A 20,008-nucleotide genomic window follows, 5' to 3' on the forward strand; every position below is an offset into this window, starting at 1 on the left:
CATGGGATTTCTCAAAACAGAGAAATGACTCCAGCACAAGCACCGCTGAGACATAAAACAGACATGTTAGCTGCTGTTTCTGTCTGTTGAGGTGTGAGATACAAATTGCTTTTTTTAATCATTTAATCTGGAGTCAGCTCTTAATAAACATCAGTAAATGCTTCCTATGTTTGACCAGCAGTCTCCATGAAGCTGGAAGAGTTTGAAGTTGGGCAAACATGATGGTGTTCGCGGGTGGTCCGTTCCACTAAAAATCATGAATTAATCCTGGCAGGCTGTTAATGAAACACTTTTTTTCTGATAAAAGTAGCACCATGATTGTCTGAGCAATGAGAATTTGGTCTGATTAGTGCATACTGACCAACCAGTGGCCCAGCTGACATGAAAACAGCAGCCCTGTTGCTGCTGGTTAAACGCATACGTGTTCAGTATGTGTGCACTACTGTTAAACGATTCCATGCATTATGTTTATTATTTGAAATAGTATATTGAATAAAATTTTTCCCACAATTACAAGAGGCATGAATGGAAAAAATAATACCAAAAAAAGGACGATTAATATTTCATTTAAATTTTTTTTTTTTTGAGGTTCAGTTTGGTCATCAGGGGGTGGGACAAGAGAGAATGGCATTTTAGGGGGAACTCCAGACTAATTTGGTGTTTCTAAAAGTATTTTCAAACATTCTTTTCTCCTAGTTTTTTTCAGATTTGGTCTTGGGACAAGTACATTTACACAACAACTGCATGTTTTAGTAGTTTGTATGTATATATTATTGGAAATTTTATGGATGGGATGTAAATTGTCCTCTGATTTTGGAATGAGCCTTATTTAGTTTTAAGTTTGCAGACAGTGAGGGAGTAACTTCTACTGTTTCGAGCTCTTATGCTAAGCTAAAGCTACAGATTGTGAATATATTATACTTTAAAACTTGTGCTGGTTTACACCTAGCATACATATGGTTGCTACGTTTGTCTGCAGGATTTGGATGTGCTACTTCTTTTTTTAAAAAATATATACACTACCATTGAAAAGCTTGAGGTCATCCAGACAATTTCATGTTTTCCATAAAAACTCACAGTTTTATTCATGTTCCAACATAACTGCACAAAGGTTTTCTAACCATCAATGAGCCTTTCAACACCATTAGCTAACACAGTGTAGCATTAGAACACAGGAGTGATGGTTGCTGGAAATGTTCCTCTGTACCCCTATGGAGATATTCCATTAAAAATCCATTTCCAGCTAGAATAGTCATTTACCACATTAACAAAGTCTAGACTGTACATCTGATTAATTTATTGTTACACTTATTTTTTTTTTAAAACTGCTTTTCTTGACCCCAAACTTTTGAACTTTAGTGTATGTCAGAGCGGTCGTACTGGATGCATCATGACAGCTGGATGTGATGGTTCTTGTTCCAATCAAATGGTTTAAAACGTTGCTCTAACTTCCACTTCTTCTTCTTCCTGAGCAGAGCAGAACATCAGGCCTTCAGAGAGTCAGGACAGCAAAGCAGTGAGGTACAGACACATGTAGCGTTTTAAACATTCACTTAAGATGAGCGTTCTTGTCTCGTACTAATGTCTCTGTGCTCCTGCAGGTCGGAGGTCAGCTCCAGCAGCTCCTCAGAGTCTCTGGGTCAGTCGGGTCGGCAGCTGAGCGTCCAGGTTCTGCTGCACTCACAGAACCTCCAGAACTCTGACGAGCAGAACCAGCAGGACTGTGAGATCCTGTCGTCACAGGAGGATCTGTTCGACGGCGACAAGACGGGTACGTTCATGCACGTGTGGCGCTCATGGGGACTTCATCATGCTTGTGTTTTAACCCATTACCTTCAATGCACACACTTTCATATCAGTGTTGCTGATTTTCTGATGTGTACTTCTGTGTTTTTATGTTTTAAATTTGGTTTCCGACTATCCAGGTAACCCCCCCTTTCCCCCACTTCTTTCATTTTGATGTAAAATATACTTCATTCATAACTAAACAGATCCAATATTGCAAACACAGTCATTCTTTTCATTTGAAACCGTTACTTAATCCTGAGTAGGTGGTTTACGCTTACTTTTTAGGTTTTATTATTGTTTTCTGTGTGCTTTGTTCCGTTCCACAGGGTGTCCCTAAAGTCTGGACACAGGACAAAATACATTGTTGAAAAAAGAAAGAGCTGAACTGGTGCTTCTCAGTGGATGTGAAGGATGGACAAAGCCAGAGTTAATCTGTGGAGGCCAAAAAATGACAGTTAATGAGACTTTAGGGACACCCTGTGCTTGTCTTTGTAGTCGCGAGCTCATTCACTTTGGAAGAAAATAAGGCATCTGCAGTTATAAGAACAAGCTGTAAGCTGTTCATTTGCTCTATGTCCTTAATAAGAATACATTTGTCACCGAATCATTAACAAGGAAGTGTAGACTGATAATAACTTGCTGGTTCGATGCATTTCTGTGTGACGAGAAGCTTAAAAATCTGAGACCCCAGAGTCATTTGCCAAGCAGAATCATTCCGTAGTGTTGACAGGATATCAAATGAGAGAGAATAAGTGTGGATTTAGCAGTTTCTTGCATTAAAGGGTTGTTTTTTTAATGTTTCTCTGCTGGCTCTGAAGTCTTGGCTTGCAGAGAGTCCTGCCAGCACATCAATGCACAAACCGGGCAGACTTTTCAAATGTAATTGCTCATTCAGCTGCCGTTTCATACTAAATCATTCAGATTGTGACTACAATGAGGCAAACCTCTGCGAGCACATTTCATTACCACACAAAAAACACTAAACCCAGTGGCTTTTAGTTGATAGAATAGTCCAAGGTGTTGATTTTGAAGGTTCTTTGAATTATTAGAAAGGTGAAGTGTGAGCTTATGTGTTAAGAGATGTGATGGGAGAGATTCAGGTGCACTTTGGTCTTCTGAGAATGAAGTGATCACAGTATCAGACTGAAAACTCCTGAACTAAACCAGAGATTATATTTAAAACACGATACAAGAGTATTTTATCAAGTTCTCAGCCTCAGCTGGAAACAAAGCGTCAAAGGCTTCCATCGAACTTACGTCTAACTTACCTGCTAGCTGTTAGCATAGCATTAGCCACTGTGAGAGGAACTAATTTCCTGGTTTGTGGCAATCCCTGCTGTTTCTTCTTGAAAGACATTTCTGAGACCACAAAGTAATGGCAGACATTGATTTTTAGCAATAATCAGTCAATAAAAATACAGATAATCAGTAAAATGCCAAATATCAGCCACAAATCTCCCAGTCAAGTTACCAGAAAATTTATAAATTTAGTGAAGTCTAAATGTAAGACAACAGTGTTCCTTTATCTCCTGAAGTGACCATCTCCTGTGTTTCCTCTGTGCTGCCTTCAGGTGCTGCAGTCGACAGCACAGTGTCAGAGCCGGAGCAGCAGGGTCACCCAACAGCGACGCCGGCCAACACCCTCCGACTGCTGCATCTGTCCGGACAGGGAACGCTGGTGCCGGAGAGCCTGTCCCAGTGAGTACCACGCCGTTTTCATTTAGCCACAAAAACAAGACGAGATAAACACCCGATGTCGTTTTTCCTCCGATTGTTTTTCCAGGAGTTCTGTCGATTATGTGGCCCCCACTCCTGACAACTTCCACCACACCCCTCTGATTGTTCCCAGCTCTCCGACCGCACCAGAGAACGAACACGGTAAAGCAGCCGGCTTTAAATCAGTCAGTCAGAGAATGGAACTGAAATATGAGAAGGTCAGGTTTATTGAGCAAAACAAGACAAAAGTGCTGTAAAGCTGAAAATAAACCTATAATAAATCCTATTTACACCTTTCACATGTACAGGTATGACATGATTGATAATATACCCAACTGAATGGACACACATGGTATTTAGAAGTGTACTTTTATACAGAATAGTAGAGCTGCATTTCTGTCTTTGCTATCAAAAGGTTGTGGAGAGCATTGATGCTGCTGCACATGAAAAGCTGTGAGAGATCAGTGGTATAGTTTGTTTTTAATCTGGATGAGCTATAAAAAGAAAAAACGGCATTAGCTTTTGTTGTTGAGCTATGGAGACAAACAGCGCTGCATGATGTTTGAGGTTGTTGCAGTGGAAGAGATAAAGAGAAAGCAATGGGAAAGGGAATTTCAAGAATATAGTTTTAAGGATAAAACAAACTGTTTAACATGTTTTATTAGAGGAGATATAAAGATAGAAACTGTATTTAGAGATGTTGCTGCATTGAAAGAGCTATAAAGCTTTAAAACACTGTTAAAATGTTGTATTAGAAGAGCTGTAGGATAAAAACTGTGTTTAAAACATTGTACTGGAAGACCTATAAGGAGAAGAATCTGTTAAAACATTCCACTAGAAGCGCTATCAGGATTAAAAACGTCTTTTTCTTCAGGTGCTGATGAACCGATGGACACTTCGCTGCCTCCAGAGGAGCGAGCAGCAGAAAAGGACGAACCAATGGAAACCGAGGCTGCCTCTAAGCCCCTCCCATCTGCCTCCACTCCCGTATCCCAGAATTCCCCTGGTTTTGTGTTAAAGGGAAGTCTCTCCGTACCCTCCCAGCCTGAGTTCTCTCATGTACGTGCCTCGTTCTTTTTCAGTCTGACCGGCTGGTTTATCAGTGGTATTTGTCGGACTGTAGCACACTGTTGATCAGTTAATGTATTAATAGTTTAGTCTATGAGGTACTGGAAACAGAGACATCAGTTGTCCTCGGTCTAGAACGCAAAGATCAGTTTTGGTGTTAAACAGCAGCAAATCTTGTTGATTCATCGTCTGCCAGTTTAACTAGACGAGCCCTCAGTAGATGGCAGAACCACGCCCATGTATGCAGTATGCCAGAAATGTGCTAAGTGATCCCTGTGACCTTGATCTGCTGACCTCTAACTCCACAACTGAGCAGCGGACCTTAGACTGATCTTCAGTGCCAAGTTTGATTATCCTGACTTCAGCACTTGCAGAGATATCTGACCGAACATACACACCCACACACATACATACTCACCCAGCCAGATACCAAAGCGAATGCAGTAACCCCGCTGACGTACACGTCAGGCGTGGTTAATTAAGAAGATTGTAAATATGAATATTTTAGAATTTTGTTGAAGATGTTGATGTCTTTGAGGCACCTTTCGTGAGTTATTATTATTATTATTATTAAACTGTCACGGGTGGGGGGAACCAGAATACAGGCACACGCAGGGGCAGATGGATAATTAAACAAGAACTGGGGGGGAGTGGCCCTGAGAACAGGCTGGGCAGGACAGAGCAGGGAGGGGGAGCAGAAGCAGGTCAGGGCAGAATGTGGCTGATATGGAACCAGCAGAGACAATGACCCAGCACAGACTGGTGGGGAGAGCCAGGGTTTAACTGCTACTGATTGTTGATCTGGCCCACCTGTGCTCCCACCACAGCTGGAGTGAATGAGCCGATAACCAGCACAGCTGGAGGCGCAGCACAGAGGGGGTGGGGCCAAGAGACAAGGCAGGAAACAAGAGGGAGAGAGCAAGGGAGAGAAGATGAGGAAGAGGGAGGTGATGAGAAAGAGAGAGGAGAAGTCGGACAGGGAGCCAGGGCAGGACTGTGACATAAACTGAGTTACATTATGGTTTTCGGTGAATAATTGCCTTAACTGTTTTATTACTCCTGAAGCTTTGCTTAATATTGACATTAGTCGCAGCTGTTTTCCAAGCAAAGTTACTGTTTAAGTGGTACTACAGTGCAGTAACAAGTTAATCAGTTGTTCCTTGTGTCATTTCCAATGGATAAGTCCCGATAAGTCTGCAGTGGTTGATTTGTAGATGGATCACAATCATGTGATCGTCAGCTGGCAGCTGACCTTGTGTTCACTTGTTGTCATGGTTACAGTGACACTGTGCTGCTATCTCACAGTGATACAGAAATCTTTAATAAATCCATGGATCCAGACTATAAGCTGCATCACTGCCAAAATGTATTGAGGTGGTTCTTGTGTCTTTTCTGACCTTCCCTGAAAATTTCCTCCAAATCCGTTAGTCCATTTTTGAGTAATGTTGCGAACAGACAGACAGACAGATGGACAAACGTACACTGATCGTCACATAACTCCGCCACGTTCCTTGATGGATAAATAAGGGTAAAAATATAATAAAGATTACGTACACCTTTGATATGATGGATAATTCACCCAAATTGTAGGACACATGATGTGTAGAATTCATACAGAATCTTTTCCTTAGATTCAGCTTTAGTTTCTGATTTTCACAGGTTTGTTTCTGTCTTCTTTCAGGACGTGTTCGTACCGACGCAGAGCCAGGAGGCCCCGCAGCAGTCGGACAGGAAGTCAGCATCTTTGCCTTGTGAGACTCAGTCTCAGCTCGTGGAGACGGCCCGCTTCACTTTGCCTTTGCAGCTCTCTGTGAACACGCAGAGCAGCAGCCCACATCAGCAGACCTCAGAGCAGGTTGACGAGGACAGTCAGGCCACGCAGATAGATGAGCTAGAGGAGAAGCCCGCCGTCGACACCAGCGACTCCGTGAGTTCGTGTCGCGATCAGAAACAGGAGAGTAACGCCGTCCCCTCAGAGTCACAAGCTGCCACCAGCTCCAAAGCTTCCACCTCTGCTGCATCACCAAAGCACCACAGCGAAAGTGCCGGGGTCGAACAGCACAAACAGACTCTGAATGTACAAAACGTGAATGTAAAAGCCGCTGAGAGTGACAGCAGGGAGGCGGGTTCTGCTGCCGTGGTGTCCTGCTCTCAGCCAAAGCTGGACTCCTCTAGTTTAACTGTTAACAGCTGTGTGCAGGAGATGCCCTGCAGCCTACCATCACAGTCCATGATCTCCCAGACATCTGCTGTGGATGTGGTGAAGAGCTCTGTGAGTGCAAAGAGTCCATCTGGAGAGTCACAGCAGCGGTCGGTGGTGAGTAACAGCCAGAGAGACAAAGACATGGTGGAGGAGCAGGAGGAGGTGATGGAGGAGGAGAACACCTCAGGACTGGCTCTGGCTCTGTCCCAGAGTCAGCTGCTGTCTCCAGAGCCCATGGAGGAGGAGGACAGTGAGGTCAGAGGGGAGGACAGTGAGGTCAGAGGGGAGGACAGCATCATCGTGGTAACGGACAGTGAGAGAGACTCTCAGCTTCATCAGAAAAACGCGCCGCCGCCGTCCAACCAGCCAATCAAAGAGTCCGTCTCCACCAATGGCCACGAGTCCCAGGTTCAGGAGAAGGAGGTGGACGAGGCTCCTGATAGGCTGCTGCAGACGGAGAAGGCGGGACGTGAAGCAGAAGAACTCAAAGAAAAGAGTCTGAGTGACAGTTCAGGAGGTAGGAGCTGAGCAGACAGACTGAATCTGAAGAGTGATGTTTGGTCTTTGAACAGTCCCAACCTGAGAAAAACATTTAGATAAATACAGAATTATATATGCGTGCTCTAGCTATACCCTTTCAGGCCTCGTAAAGTTATTGTAATAAATGAATGTGAGAGGTGAAAACCCTTTCATTTATCTTCTTACTTGCTGGGGCTGTAGTCAACAGAAAGGAAAATCTTAGATCAACTATAATAGTAATTGCTAATATTTTTTCTGCATCTATTGTTTTTCCCAACCAAAAAATACTCAGTTTAAAGAAGCTGGAAACAGAAAATTGCCCCGTTTTTTTCCCCCCAAAATACTGAAATAACCACCAATCTAGCTGGGGACAGATTTAATAGTTGCCAACTAGTCTGTTGATAAAAGATGTCTTTATGATCATTGTACATGAAAATACAATGGAATTCTGTCTGCAATCTCTTGCAGTAGCAGCATGAGTTGTAGTGGGCTCTGTATGGGGAAAGTTACAATTAAATAATAAATAGAATTTCAGAATAAATGTAGCTGTGGCCGAGGAAAGCAAACAGTGTTTTGACCATGTGACCGTATCATGGAACTAGGCCTTCTCAAAGACTCTTTAGTTTAAAGCTTTTTCATTTTATTTCAACTTATCTGTAATTCAGCAACAAAAAAATGCAATAAATGGTCATTGGGACCGACTGGATCCACTTCTACTCCTTATCTGCATGTGTCAAGACTAAATCCAACAGTAGCAGTGAAGCAGCAGACTAAAGTAGTTTACTGAAATTGTTACTACAATATAAATACAAAAGTAGTGATCGTTGCAGCTGTACTTGTCGTATAAGATAGATTGATGTAGGTGTGAGATCGATCATCAGCTGCTGCTGTTGTAATGTCTAATCCCAGAAATATTGCATAAAAGTTAGTGAGGAAAGTCGGAGAAGTTGGAAACACTTGTTTGTGAGTTGACATCTGGTTTTAGAAAGAAAAACTCTTCAATCTGATTCCCGGTTCTGCTTCCCTTCTACAGAAATCTCCTTCCACTTCACCCTCCCTAAAGAAGGCGAGCTGATTGGTCCTGCTGTCGGCGCCACGCCTCCTCTGATCAACCAGCTGAAGCAGACGCTGAGACACAGCACTCCCATCGGTTAGCTCTTCCACCACGACACCTGTCGACCAAATGCCAGGTAGCGTAACAAGATCTACTGCTGAGCTTCTGTGGTTTTCTCTTCACCCAGAGATCACCTCCTTCTCCGAGAAGTCGGAAGCGGTGGCCGATGTCTCCGCGGATGTGGCGATGGCAGCCGGTGACATCGTGTCGGGGGAGAGTGTGGAGGACTCGGCTGAGAAGGGAGACGGGAAGCTGAGTCTGAGGATGAAGCTGGTGACTCCTGTGGAAGAGGGCAGCTCAGAGCGCTTCAGCCTGCAGAGTGAGAACATGTTTGACGCTCATACAGCCTGTAGTGTTTGCATCTTCCTGGGAGTGACTGGATGGATGGATAGATAGATGGATGGATAGATAGATAGATACGTTATCAATCCTGAGGGAAATTCAAATATTCAGCAGCTTACATACAACAACAAAGGCAGGTTAGTAACAACATTCAACATTAGTATATATTCTCAAGGACATGCTCTACAATACTATAAACAAAAAAGCTTCTGATTTCAGTATCTACACAGGTACTAAATGTGAACCCAAAGGTCAATAAACAGTATTTACACATTTCAAGGCACAGTGATTTAACCCTCCCCCTGCGGGTCAAAATTGACCCGTTTTAAAGTTTGAAAATGTGGAGAGAAAAAAAATCTCACAGTAATACTTCTGATGTCCACATTTTCAACATTTTTGGGAAATCTTTGAACATTTTTTGGTGTAAAAAAGAAATGTTCAAAATGTATCTTAAGAACATTCACACAAAAAATCAACCAAAATCTGGTGAAATTGGCTGGATTTGATTGATTTGATTTGGATAGATTTTTTTTTTAATGTTCTTAAAGAAAACATTAGAACTTTTAATGATATATTTGTAATCACTTCAGATATTTGTAAGATTTTTTTGAAGATTCTTTTGAAAATATTTACCAGAATTTTCTTGCCAAATTTGGGGGATTTTTTTTTTTAAATAAAACTTTTGAAGGGAAACTTTTAAGGAATTATTGGAATTTACTTCCTGCACGTTTTTGCGCATTTTCAAAATTTGGGGATTTTTTTGCTGTATTTTTAGATTTTTTTTCAGACAAGGAAACAATATTTTTTTTTGTGCAACAGGAGGGTTAAAGTGATTCAGACAGGTAGCAATAAACAGTTGTAGTAAAACTACGTAAGGTGCATGGATGTTCTACAGTCAGATTGGATCACTCCTACTGTGATCATGTACTGGTATCCATGGAGACGCTGCTCTCATCACACTGACTGTTACACATTTCTTACTTCAGAGCCAACACTATCAGAAGAGGATGGATCTGTCGTCAAGGTTACTGCTGTTTCCAAGGCTGTAAGCAGGTAACTGATCTTTAAACTGTGATTTTTAATCTCTTCATACTCCTTAATGGAATTATTTCATACATGTGCTGCTGCCCCTGCTGCACATATAGCAGGATTTGTGTGCATGTTGCTCATGAGTTACAAGAAACTGCACTCCTGAAATGTCAATTTGGTTTGAGACTTTTTAAAAAGTGTTGTTGTTCCACTGTTAGTAAACTAGAAAACATTTACGCTTTGCCTCCTATTAAATTTGGCCCAAATTAGCCTGATAATTATTTGAACTTTCAAGACGAAATGTTAAAATGATTGAATTCCAGCTTGTTAAATTTGAGTATTTTCTGCTTTTTTAAAATTTTTTTGGATGTTTTATAGACAATCTCCAATTCTTGGGGAAATACATTGCTGTTCAAAAGTTTAGGGTCAAGAAAAGCTTTTTTTTCCCAATGAAAATAATATTAAATTTATCAGAAATTCAGTCCAGACATTGTTAATGTGGTAAATGACTATTCTAGCTGGAAACAGCTGATTTTTAATGGAATATCCCCATAGGAGTACAGAGGAACATTTCCAGCAACCATCACTCCTGTGTTCTAATGCTACATTGTGTTAGCTAATGGTGCTGAAAGGCTAACTGATGATTAGAAAACCCTTGTGCAGTTATGTTAGCACAGGAATAAAAGTGTGAGTTTTTATGGAAAACATGAAATTGTCTGGATGACCCCAAACCTTTGAGCAATAGTGTATTCACACTGCAGTCATACGGAGTAGATGATCTAAATAAAGTTGTAAATGTTTGCACCCTGTAGAGATCAAACAGATTTCTTTGTCTACTCAGTTACAAGAACAATTCATGGCAGGAATGTCATTCTTACACTACAGGTGTATGTGGAGCAGATGATCTGATGTCTTTGTGCAGAAATTAGCATAATATCATTACACTGAGAGCAATTACTGGAAATAAGACAATCCAAGAGCCTCTTGTTGTGCAGAAGTTTGGACTCTTTTGTATTTTGATTAAAAGCTCCTTTACGTTCTCAAGCAAAGCACATTTCTTTAGTCATTAAAACTGGTGCAGCCACACAGCATTCCTTTCTCTGCAAAAAACACTAAACTAATTCAATAACTAAACTTGAGTCTAGTGAGGTGCATCTGTTGGATTCAGTTTATTCAGTTCCTTTTCGCCTCTCTGGCTCCTGCTGATTCACTGCTCTTGTGTTTGATGTTGCAGCAGCCCGTCAGTGTTCAGTCGGGTCCGGCAGGTTCACCGGCAGCAGGAGGCGGAGGAGGACAGTCAGCCTGGGGGCAACTCTACACCTGTCAGGTAACACTGTGTGCTGTTACTGCACAGGACTGCAGCTGCTGGTGTAATACTATATATGAAACCATCTTACAGAGAACTGATTCAGAATGTGGTTGTGACTGGACGATTCATCAGATGCACTGGAAGACTTTTCATTTGAATCCTCCCTGTAGTTTCTCGCAGCGCCTTGAGAAACAAAATATTGCTTCCTTGTCTGAAAAACATCCCAAAATTCTGCAAAAAAAATCCCCCAAATTTCAGAAAATTTGCAAAACCTTTAGAAACAAAATTGCAATAATTCCTTAAAAGTTTTATTTAGAAAAATCTTCACCAAAATTGGCAAGAACATTCTTGTAAATGTTTTCAAAAAATGAATAAAAGTCTTCCTTCCTAAAAAATCCTAAAAATATCTAAAATGATTACATATATGTATCTGTAAAATTTCTAATATTTTCTTTCAGAACATTCACAAAAAATCAACCAAAATCCAGCGAATTTTGCTGGACTTTGGTTGATTTTTTTGTGAATATTCTTAAAGAAACATTGTTAGCATTTTTTTTCCCACCAAAAATGTTCAAAGATTTCCCAAAAATGTAGACATCAACAGTTTCATTGATATTTTTTCCCCACATTTTCAAACTTTAAAACGGTCAATTTGACCCGCAGGAGGGTTAATCATCAGGTCTCCAGTAGAACATACTAGTTCTGTGTGAGAGGACTGGAGAAGAACCAGCCACATTTTAGCCAAATGTTGTCCCTGGTTGTATAAATTCAATTGAGTATCTTTACTGTTGTTGCAACCAGTGCAGGCTCAAAAACATTCATCATGTCTTCTTAACAATGCAGGAGTTTTAAGTTCTTGTGTTCAGACATAAGGTGAAAATGAAGATGTTGATTTTTTTCCTTCTTGACAGTTTCGGCGAGCAGCTCTCGCTTTCTTCAGAAGCGTCTCACTGACAGCGTGTGACATTCAGCCGGTAGATTTTTACAGCCGGCACGCCCAGGGACTCTCTACCGCAGAGGAAACAGGACGGCGGTGGACTTGACGGGGCGGTCTGGTCCGTTGGGCTCACATGGGTGTGGCTGACCTGGCTGATCTGCTGGGTGTGCTGCGTGTACCAGCTGTTAAAATCTGCCTGCTGACACGTCACACGCTGTCAGGAAGACGCTTCTGAAGAAGGCGAGAACTGCATCTTTTTTTCACCTTATGTCTGAACAAAAGAACTTAAAACTGCAGAAATTAAGTGCAGTCTTTAAAAGAAAACGGGCACTGAAAAAGAGAGCACTGAGCCGCCGCAACTATATGTGCCACCATCTTCCAAATGTGTAAATGAGTCTCTGGTCCTGAGAGACTATAAACACTGTGTGACAGACATGAAGGCACCAAAGGAAAAACCTGCTGTACGCCCACAGCAGTGCGTCCCACTTCTGTTAGCTTTGTAACCTCAGTACAAACACCTACAGTATCTGTTGAAATAGCTTTAGATAAAAGAAGAGAGAACTTCAGTGCTCTGTCCTTTTCCTTTATTGGACCTTCTTCATGTCAAAGAACAGATTAAGAACCTGATGAAGGTGTGAAGACTAAAATGTTGTATTTTAAAATGCATATTTGTAGACGTAAAAGGGCAGTGTGCTGAATTTGCCTCCTCTTTTATCTATGTTTTTCTTTTCTGAGACCTAATGAGCCTCCAGAATTGTACCTTTCTCTATATCATAAGCCACCTGCTTCACACTTAAACTGACTGTAAAGTACAACTTTATTCAGCGAGAAAAAATGTTAACCCTGTAGTCTAGTGCTGCAATTATGGATTTAATTTTTGTCTATTAATCCATATATATTTTGTTTCCATAAAAATCAATTAATTTATTAATTATTGTAAACTTTAATTAAATGATTTAATAATTTAACAATTATTTCTAATCAAATAAATCACACAAACTTGTCTGACAAATATTTGAAGTCATCTAATCGTCAACTGATGTCCCCAATACTATTCCACCCTTTAAAAGATACCTGATCAGATTTCAAATTCAAAAGGAGACACAGATTAGTTTAATGACTGTATGTTATTAGCAGTCCTGCACTTCCCCATTTCCTCAGCGATACAACTGACAAGTTTAAAGGGTTAGAGAAAAACAAGAAACATGACGACAAATTCCTTGATTTTTCAGTGAGATTATTCCTCCACACCACAAGGGGGCGGTAACATGTTCCTAATAATATGAAAATTTCAGACCTGAGTGACACCAAAAACGTCAGACCATATTCTAGATATTAAATAAAAACTGACAACGATGGAACTATATTCTGTCATCTGCAACTAACTCAAACAGAAGAAGTGACAAATGTATGCATGTTAGTAACACATGGTAGCGTTTGTATTGGCCCTTACATAATTAAAAAGCTACTACAATGAGAGTATTCTCCACAGGAGTTAATATTAACTTTCTTCATGCTACATACGTTCTCCTCCGGCTGTTCTTGCTGCTGCTTCACATGTTTGACCCGGGAAGGTATGAATAGCTCTCCCCTGTTGTAATGTATTTTAGTGGACAGAAATAGGCCTTCCTGGGTAACACTGCATGCGTGTGTGTGTGTGTGAGAGAGAGAGAGCGAGACCTACTTTTAAATTCTGGTTATTTTTTGTTCTCATTGCATATTCTCCTGAGTGGTGAGGTGTTGTTCCACTTGTTCTACTTGTTTTACTGAATGTCCTCTGCTGCTGAATTCCCTTTATAGTTGTGAGGATGGTGCTGTTTGCTGGTCGGTAGTAGAGCAAAGTCTGTAGCCACACAGCTTATTCACGTAGATCTAATATGGAATTGCTATCACCACATGGACATTATCACAAGTGTGGAAATATGTAAAAATTTAGCCTGATTGTGGTGTTTTCTATTGTACAGTGGTTAAGTTCCCAAATTTTGCCCATTTTTGAGCAAATTAATTCAAGTGTCACTCGTCCCAACGGTGTGTCTATTAAATTTTGTTCTCAAAATACTGTTAAGATGGTTAATTTCACAATGATTGTATAATCTCTGGTTTTAGTCCTGGCTCTTTTAGTGTCTGTAGCTTTAAATACAGCTGAACTGTTGCTATCCCGGCCCACTTCAGGAAGAAAACTCTCTCTGTGTTTAATTGACAGTGCAGAGAAGATCTGTTTACATACACATATTTCTATCACTTTTACCTTTCTCTCTCATTTCACATGAAATCTCCCTGAATTCACACCGTAGCCGTTCTTTTTAACTTGTGTATTTGCTGACTTTGTGAGACAACATTCTGGCTATAAAATGGGCAGTTTAGCGGTATAGAGTAGCAGCTTAGAAATGACCATAAAGTGACATGCAGTGTTAATGAGCTGCATTTCAGTCCCTGTTTCATACTGATTCCTTTGTCTGATGACAGAAATAGAAGAATATGTAAACAGCTTTGGTGAGAATTTGATTGTATTAAAATACAGTTTGTGAGCACAGAGAGCAGGAGAGAAGCTAACAGATAGAAACAGCAGCTGAATTTAGGTTGAACTGAAGCATAACAGCTGACATGAAAACAGTTACCCACCCAGCCCTCGTTTGTTGGTTTAAATTGAATGTCCCTCAGTGTTGCTGAGTGTTTCCACAGATCTTTGACCTGTGAGCATAACATCAAAACTAATGCTAATGTTAGCCACAACAGCCGTACAACGTGCTAACACTAAAAATGTCCTTGTGACGTGACCATCAAAAATCCGTTATTACGTAAGAAGTTATTTTCTGGGTGTTCGGTTCTCAGATGCTGGTCGTACATGAAGACTCTCGTGTTCACTCTTGCAGCAAATAACAGAACGTTTAGTTAGCTTTGTTTGTTGAGACATTTTCAGAGTTAGCAGAAGCAGCTCCAGAAAATAAACAAATTTCACGTGACTCACCTGGAAGCAGTAAGCAGTGATAGGCCAGGATTATACAGAGGTTTAACTACATGACTATTGGTCATGCTTGGAGTCCTTTTAGTTGTGAGGGGACTTCAGGAATGGCTAAAGTCTGTGGCTTAAAGCAAACCAGAGCCGTACTTATTTTTAAAGTGTTGTAGTTAATTTGAATTGATTTGTAAGATTTTACTTTTTCTTTTCCTTCTTGCTTTTGTGTTATAGATTTGTGGGGCTTTTTACTTAATTCTGTAAGTTATGGTTGTATTTGTTTAGGTTTTTGTATATTGTACTTTGTACTGTTGATTGCATTGTCCCTATTAAATAAACAAATAAATTTAAAAAAAAATCTTTAACACCTCAAGCTTATACAACAACAAAACACCACAAGAAAAGCACTCAGAGAACACAGTGCTCCTCCAAGGCTGCTTGTTCCCCCATATGGCATCGTCAGAATGCAGCATTATTTTGTAGAAATGCAGCATTTATTGATTTGTTATTGATGAGCAGAAATCATTGCAACATAAAATGTGGCCATTTAATATAGATGTACCCACAAAAAAATAACCTTGCGCTGAGCACAGACGTGTGTTATGCATGTGTACGTTATGGACAGTTACCAAATCGTGTGACCTAAATATGTCACGGGCGGTGGGAATTGATGTGACTCAGAAACACCCCCACAATTTAATCAGTTGTTCCTTGTATCATTTCCGACAGATAAGATAGCCAACAGGGAGCTGATGTAGTGTTCACTTGTCATAGTCATGTTGGCGCCATGCCGCAATCTCACAATGATACAGAAATCTTTAACAGACTATAAGCTGCATCACTGCCAAAATCTAATCACTTGGTCCTTGTGTCATTTCTGGCCTTCCCTGATAATTTCATGCAAATCTGTCCGTTTTTCAGTAATGTTGCTAACAGAGAGACAGACAAACAAACAAACAGTGATCGTCACATAACTCCGCTGTGTTCCCTGGCAAAGTAATAAAAATGAATTTCCTCCTTATAAAGCCTTTAAAGGAGTTTACACCAGATCTGACTTAACTTTCCTTAGTTTAAGCATCAAGTTCAGTAAAAGCTGAGGATGAATTAATTTAAATAAGGCTTAGCTTCTAGTACTGATGCTGTGTTTTTGTTTTCTGTGCGTGTTTTCCAGGGGGGAACTGTTCGGCTCCCCTCAGAGGAGCTCTCAGGCGTCCTCGCTGGGCTGCAACAGCCTCCCGAACAGCCAATCAGAACCTCCACAGCAGGAAGTATCCTCAGCACAGCAGCAGAACCTCAAGGACACCGTCGCCCCCTCCGAGCCGCCTGAGGAGAGGCGAGGACCTCCTGCAGCTCCGGAGCCGTCACCCCCTCACAGCACAGACAGCAGGCAGAAGGTGGTTTCCCAGCAGGCCTTCGACAACACCATCACCTCCACTCCATCCAACAAGGTTTGTGAGTCACTGAACGCGTCTGGTGCTGCCAGAACAGAGAGGATTAGCAACACCAGTGTAGAGGTGGAAATTAAATTTGTGCATCTGTTGTGCTCAGACGTACTGAATGTCAGAAAACTGACATCTGTAGCTGCAGTACCTTCTTTTATTTGGTTTCAAAACACTGAAATAATCGCCGAAGCTCACACTCAGCAGAATATTGTTGAAATGCATGTATATTTCAGTGGAACTTGAAAAGTTATTTGCATTAATAACCATGTTATAACATCAAATTTACATTGTTTGATGATGTTCTGTTACAGATTATAGAGTTGTAGGTTGTGAAACGGCACAAAATCTTTCTAAATAACCTTTGATTGTGTTGTCAGATGTCTTAATATTAAAACATTTAGGATCTTTGATGCACTAAACTCATGTAAACTCAAACAGTCAATGTCTCATCAGTCAAGACACATTCTAGTAAAACCTCTGGATTTTATTTTCAGCAGCATCAGAAAATGTATTTTTTTCTGTTAACCCCTTAATAGTGATCATCCAGTAAATGAATTTAATTTTTAAAAATGTTTTTATTTATTTTAGTGCCACTGCAGGCAAATAAAATTAGACAGCCAGATGTATTTAATTAAAAATCTGAATTTATGGCATGAGGTACATTTACAAGACAAACTCTCACAAAAAATAACTCGATATTCTCTCAGAATATAAACAGATGAATTTCCAAGAAAAAAAAATAGCGTTTTTGTTGTCAAGGTACCACATCAAGGTTTTGTCAACCTCATGACTCCACATCAGACCCATTGTCAGGGAGATTATAGGTTGCAGATGACCACAGTCCAAAAGCTAAAGCAGATAAACTACTGTTCAAAAGTTTGGGGTCACCTTGACAATTTCATGTTTTTCATAAAAACTCACACTTTTTGATTCATGTGCACATTTTCTAATCATCAGTTACCCTTTAGCGCCATTAGCTAACACAATGTAGCATTAGAACACAGGACTGGTGGTTGCTGGAAATGTTCCTCTGTACCCCTATGGAGACATTCTATTAAAAATCAGCCGTTTCCAACTAGATTTGCCATTTACCACATTAACAATGTCTAGACTGGATTTCTGATTTATTTAATGTTATCTTCAGTCAACCAAACTGCTTTTCTTCCAAAAATGAGGACATTTCTAATTGACCCCAAACTTTTGAACAGTATATGTGCATATGTACACACGTGGACAAAATTGTTGGTACCCCTCAGTTAAAGAAGGAAAAACCCACAATTCTCACTCTCTCAAAACTCACAAAAGTAACAATAAATAAAAATTTATTGAAAATTAAATAATCAAAAACAGCCATTACTTTTGAATTGTTGATTAACATAATTATTTAAAAAAACAAACTAATGAAACAGGCCTGGACAAAAATGATGGTACCTCTATAAAAGATTGAAAACTATTTGACCAGAGTGACATGGTTAACTCAGGTGTGTCATTTAATTGACATCACAGGTGTTTCCAAACTCATAATCAGTCAGTCTGCCTATTTAAAGGGAGACAAGTAGTCACCCTGCTGTTTGGTGAAAAGGTGTGTACCACACTGAACATGGACAACAGAAAGCGAAGGAGAGAATTGTCCCAGGACATCCGAAAAAAAATGATAGACAAACATCTTAAAGGTAAAGGCTATAAGACCATCTCTAAACAGCTTGAAGTTCCTGTGACAACAGTGGCTCATATTATTCAGAAGTTCAAGACCCACGGGACAGTAGTCAACCTCCCTGGACGTGGCCGCAAGAGGAAAATTGATGACAAATTGAAGAGACGGATCGTTCGAATTGTATCCAAAGAGCCCAGAGCAACCTCCAAAGAAATTAAAGGTGAACTCCAAGGCCAAGGTACATCAGTGTCAGATCGCACCATTCGTCGTTGTTTGAGCCAAAGTGGACTTCATGGGAGACGACCAAGGAGGACACCACTGCTGAAAAAAAACTCATAAAAAAGCGAGACTGGAATTTGCAAAAATGCATGTTGACAAGCCACAAAGCTTCTGGGAGAATGTCCTTTGGACAGATGAGACCAAACTGGAGCTTTTTGGTAAGGCACATCAACTCTATGTTCATAGACTCAAAAACCAAGCATACGAAGAAAAGAACACTGTCCCTACGGTGAAACATGGAGGAGGCTCAGTAATGTTTTGGGGCTGCTTTGCTGCATCTGGCACAGGGTGTCTTGAAAGTGTGCAAGGTACGATGAAATCTGAAGACTATCAAGGCATTCTGGAGAGAAATGTGCTGCCTAGTGTCAGAAAGCTTGGTCTCAGTCGCAGGTCATGGGTCTTCCAACAGGACAACCATCCAAAACACACAGCCAAAAACACCCAAGAATGGCTGAGAGAAAAGCGTTGGACTATTCTAAAGTGGCCTTCTATGAGCCCAGATCTGAATCCCATTGAACATATGTGGAAGGAGCTGAAACATGCCATTTGGAGAAGACACCCATCAAACCTGAGACAACTGGAGCTGTTTGCTCATGAGGAGTGGGCCAAAATACCTGTTGACAGCTGCAGAACGCTCATTGACAAATACAGAAATCGTTTAATTGCAGTGATTGCCTCAAAAGGTTGTGCAACAAAATATTAAGTTATGGGTTCCATCATTTTTGTCCAGCCTTATTTCATTAGTTTGTTTTTTTAATAATTATGTTAATCAACAATTCAAAAGTGATGGCTGATTTTGATTATTTAATTTTCAATACATTTTTATTTATTGTTACTTTTGTGAGTTTCAAGTGATTTCAGTGAGAATTGTGGGTTTTTCCTTCTTTAACTGAGGGGTACCAACAATTTTGTCCACGTGTGTAAAAGTTTACTGAAAATATTAAAAGCTGCAATTATTATTCATTAACTTTCCAGAATATAGTCCACGAACTAGTTGCAACTTACCCCAAAGACACCACCATGTGTTTAGCTTAGCTTAGCTCTGCTACATGTGCTGCCAGTAGTGCTTCCAGCATTGAACACAATGGAGCTGCTCTGCTCTACAAATTATGTGATTTACACCATTTCACACTTTTTAAAGTAGTGTATCTCAAAAAATATCTAATCCCTAAAATGGGATTAGATAGAAGACACGGGTGATGGTTCAGTTTGGTAAATTTTGTCTCCCACAGACATCGCTGCTTGTGTATTACGGCTGCAGTGGATGACCTAATATAATGTGCTTTGCAACTGGATTTAACAATAAAAACTACTTGTGATTTTTCCCAAAATCACCAGATTGTCATTAACATCAAGACTTTGAAGTAGAGGAAACCAACTTCCTTTTGTTTTAAATGCACCTCATAAAACTCAGTGACTTGCCTGAAGAGATGAGACAACCATGATCCAGCATGCTGCATGAGGCTGCGGTCTGAACCTTGTCTTGGTGGTGCTGATCTCTGTCCTGTGTGTCTCAGCTACGTCAGCGGACAGTTTCCCAGCAGACCAGCTTCGATGCTCCGGGGTTTCGCTCCCCAGCTGGCCGGGTACGCAGAGTCGGGAATGCATGGAAGAATTACAGCTCGGGTCTGAGACAAACGTCCGGCTGACGC

General features: G+C 40.6%; 1 protein-coding gene across 3 annotated transcripts in view; it reads left to right on the top strand.

The window, feature by feature from the left end:
- The window catches only part of tp53bp1 (tumor protein p53 binding protein, 1), a 44,763-nt gene that overhangs the window by 7,464 nt on the left and 17,291 nt on the right, over positions 1-20,008 (top strand). For 2 of the 3 annotated variants that reach the window (XM_022197405.2, XM_022197407.2), the window contains exons 7-18: positions 1,476-1,521; positions 1,602-1,771; positions 3,360-3,486; positions 3,572-3,666; positions 4,379-4,563; positions 6,254-7,292; positions 8,328-8,444; positions 8,536-8,727; positions 9,737-9,803; positions 11,014-11,106; positions 16,153-16,429; positions 19,874-19,942. In XM_022197405.2, the coding sequence (XP_022053097.2) occupies positions 1,476-1,521; positions 1,602-1,771; positions 3,360-3,486; positions 3,572-3,666; positions 4,379-4,563; positions 6,254-7,292; positions 8,328-8,444; positions 8,536-8,727; positions 9,737-9,803; positions 11,014-11,106; positions 16,153-16,429; positions 19,874-19,942 (2,477 nt within the window). The remainder of the gene's footprint in view (positions 1-1,475; positions 1,522-1,601; positions 1,772-3,359; positions 3,487-3,571; positions 3,667-4,378; positions 4,564-6,253; positions 7,293-8,327; positions 8,445-8,535; positions 8,728-9,736; positions 9,804-11,013; positions 11,107-16,152; positions 16,430-19,873; positions 19,943-20,008) is intronic. The other variant, XM_051937518.1, reaches the window with a different exon arrangement.

The sequence above is a fragment of the Acanthochromis polyacanthus genome, chromosome 2, assembly GCF_021347895.1.
Source record: "Acanthochromis polyacanthus isolate Apoly-LR-REF ecotype Palm Island chromosome 2, KAUST_Apoly_ChrSc, whole genome shotgun sequence".
NCBI lineage: Eukaryota > Metazoa > Chordata > Actinopteri > Pomacentridae > Acanthochromis > Acanthochromis polyacanthus.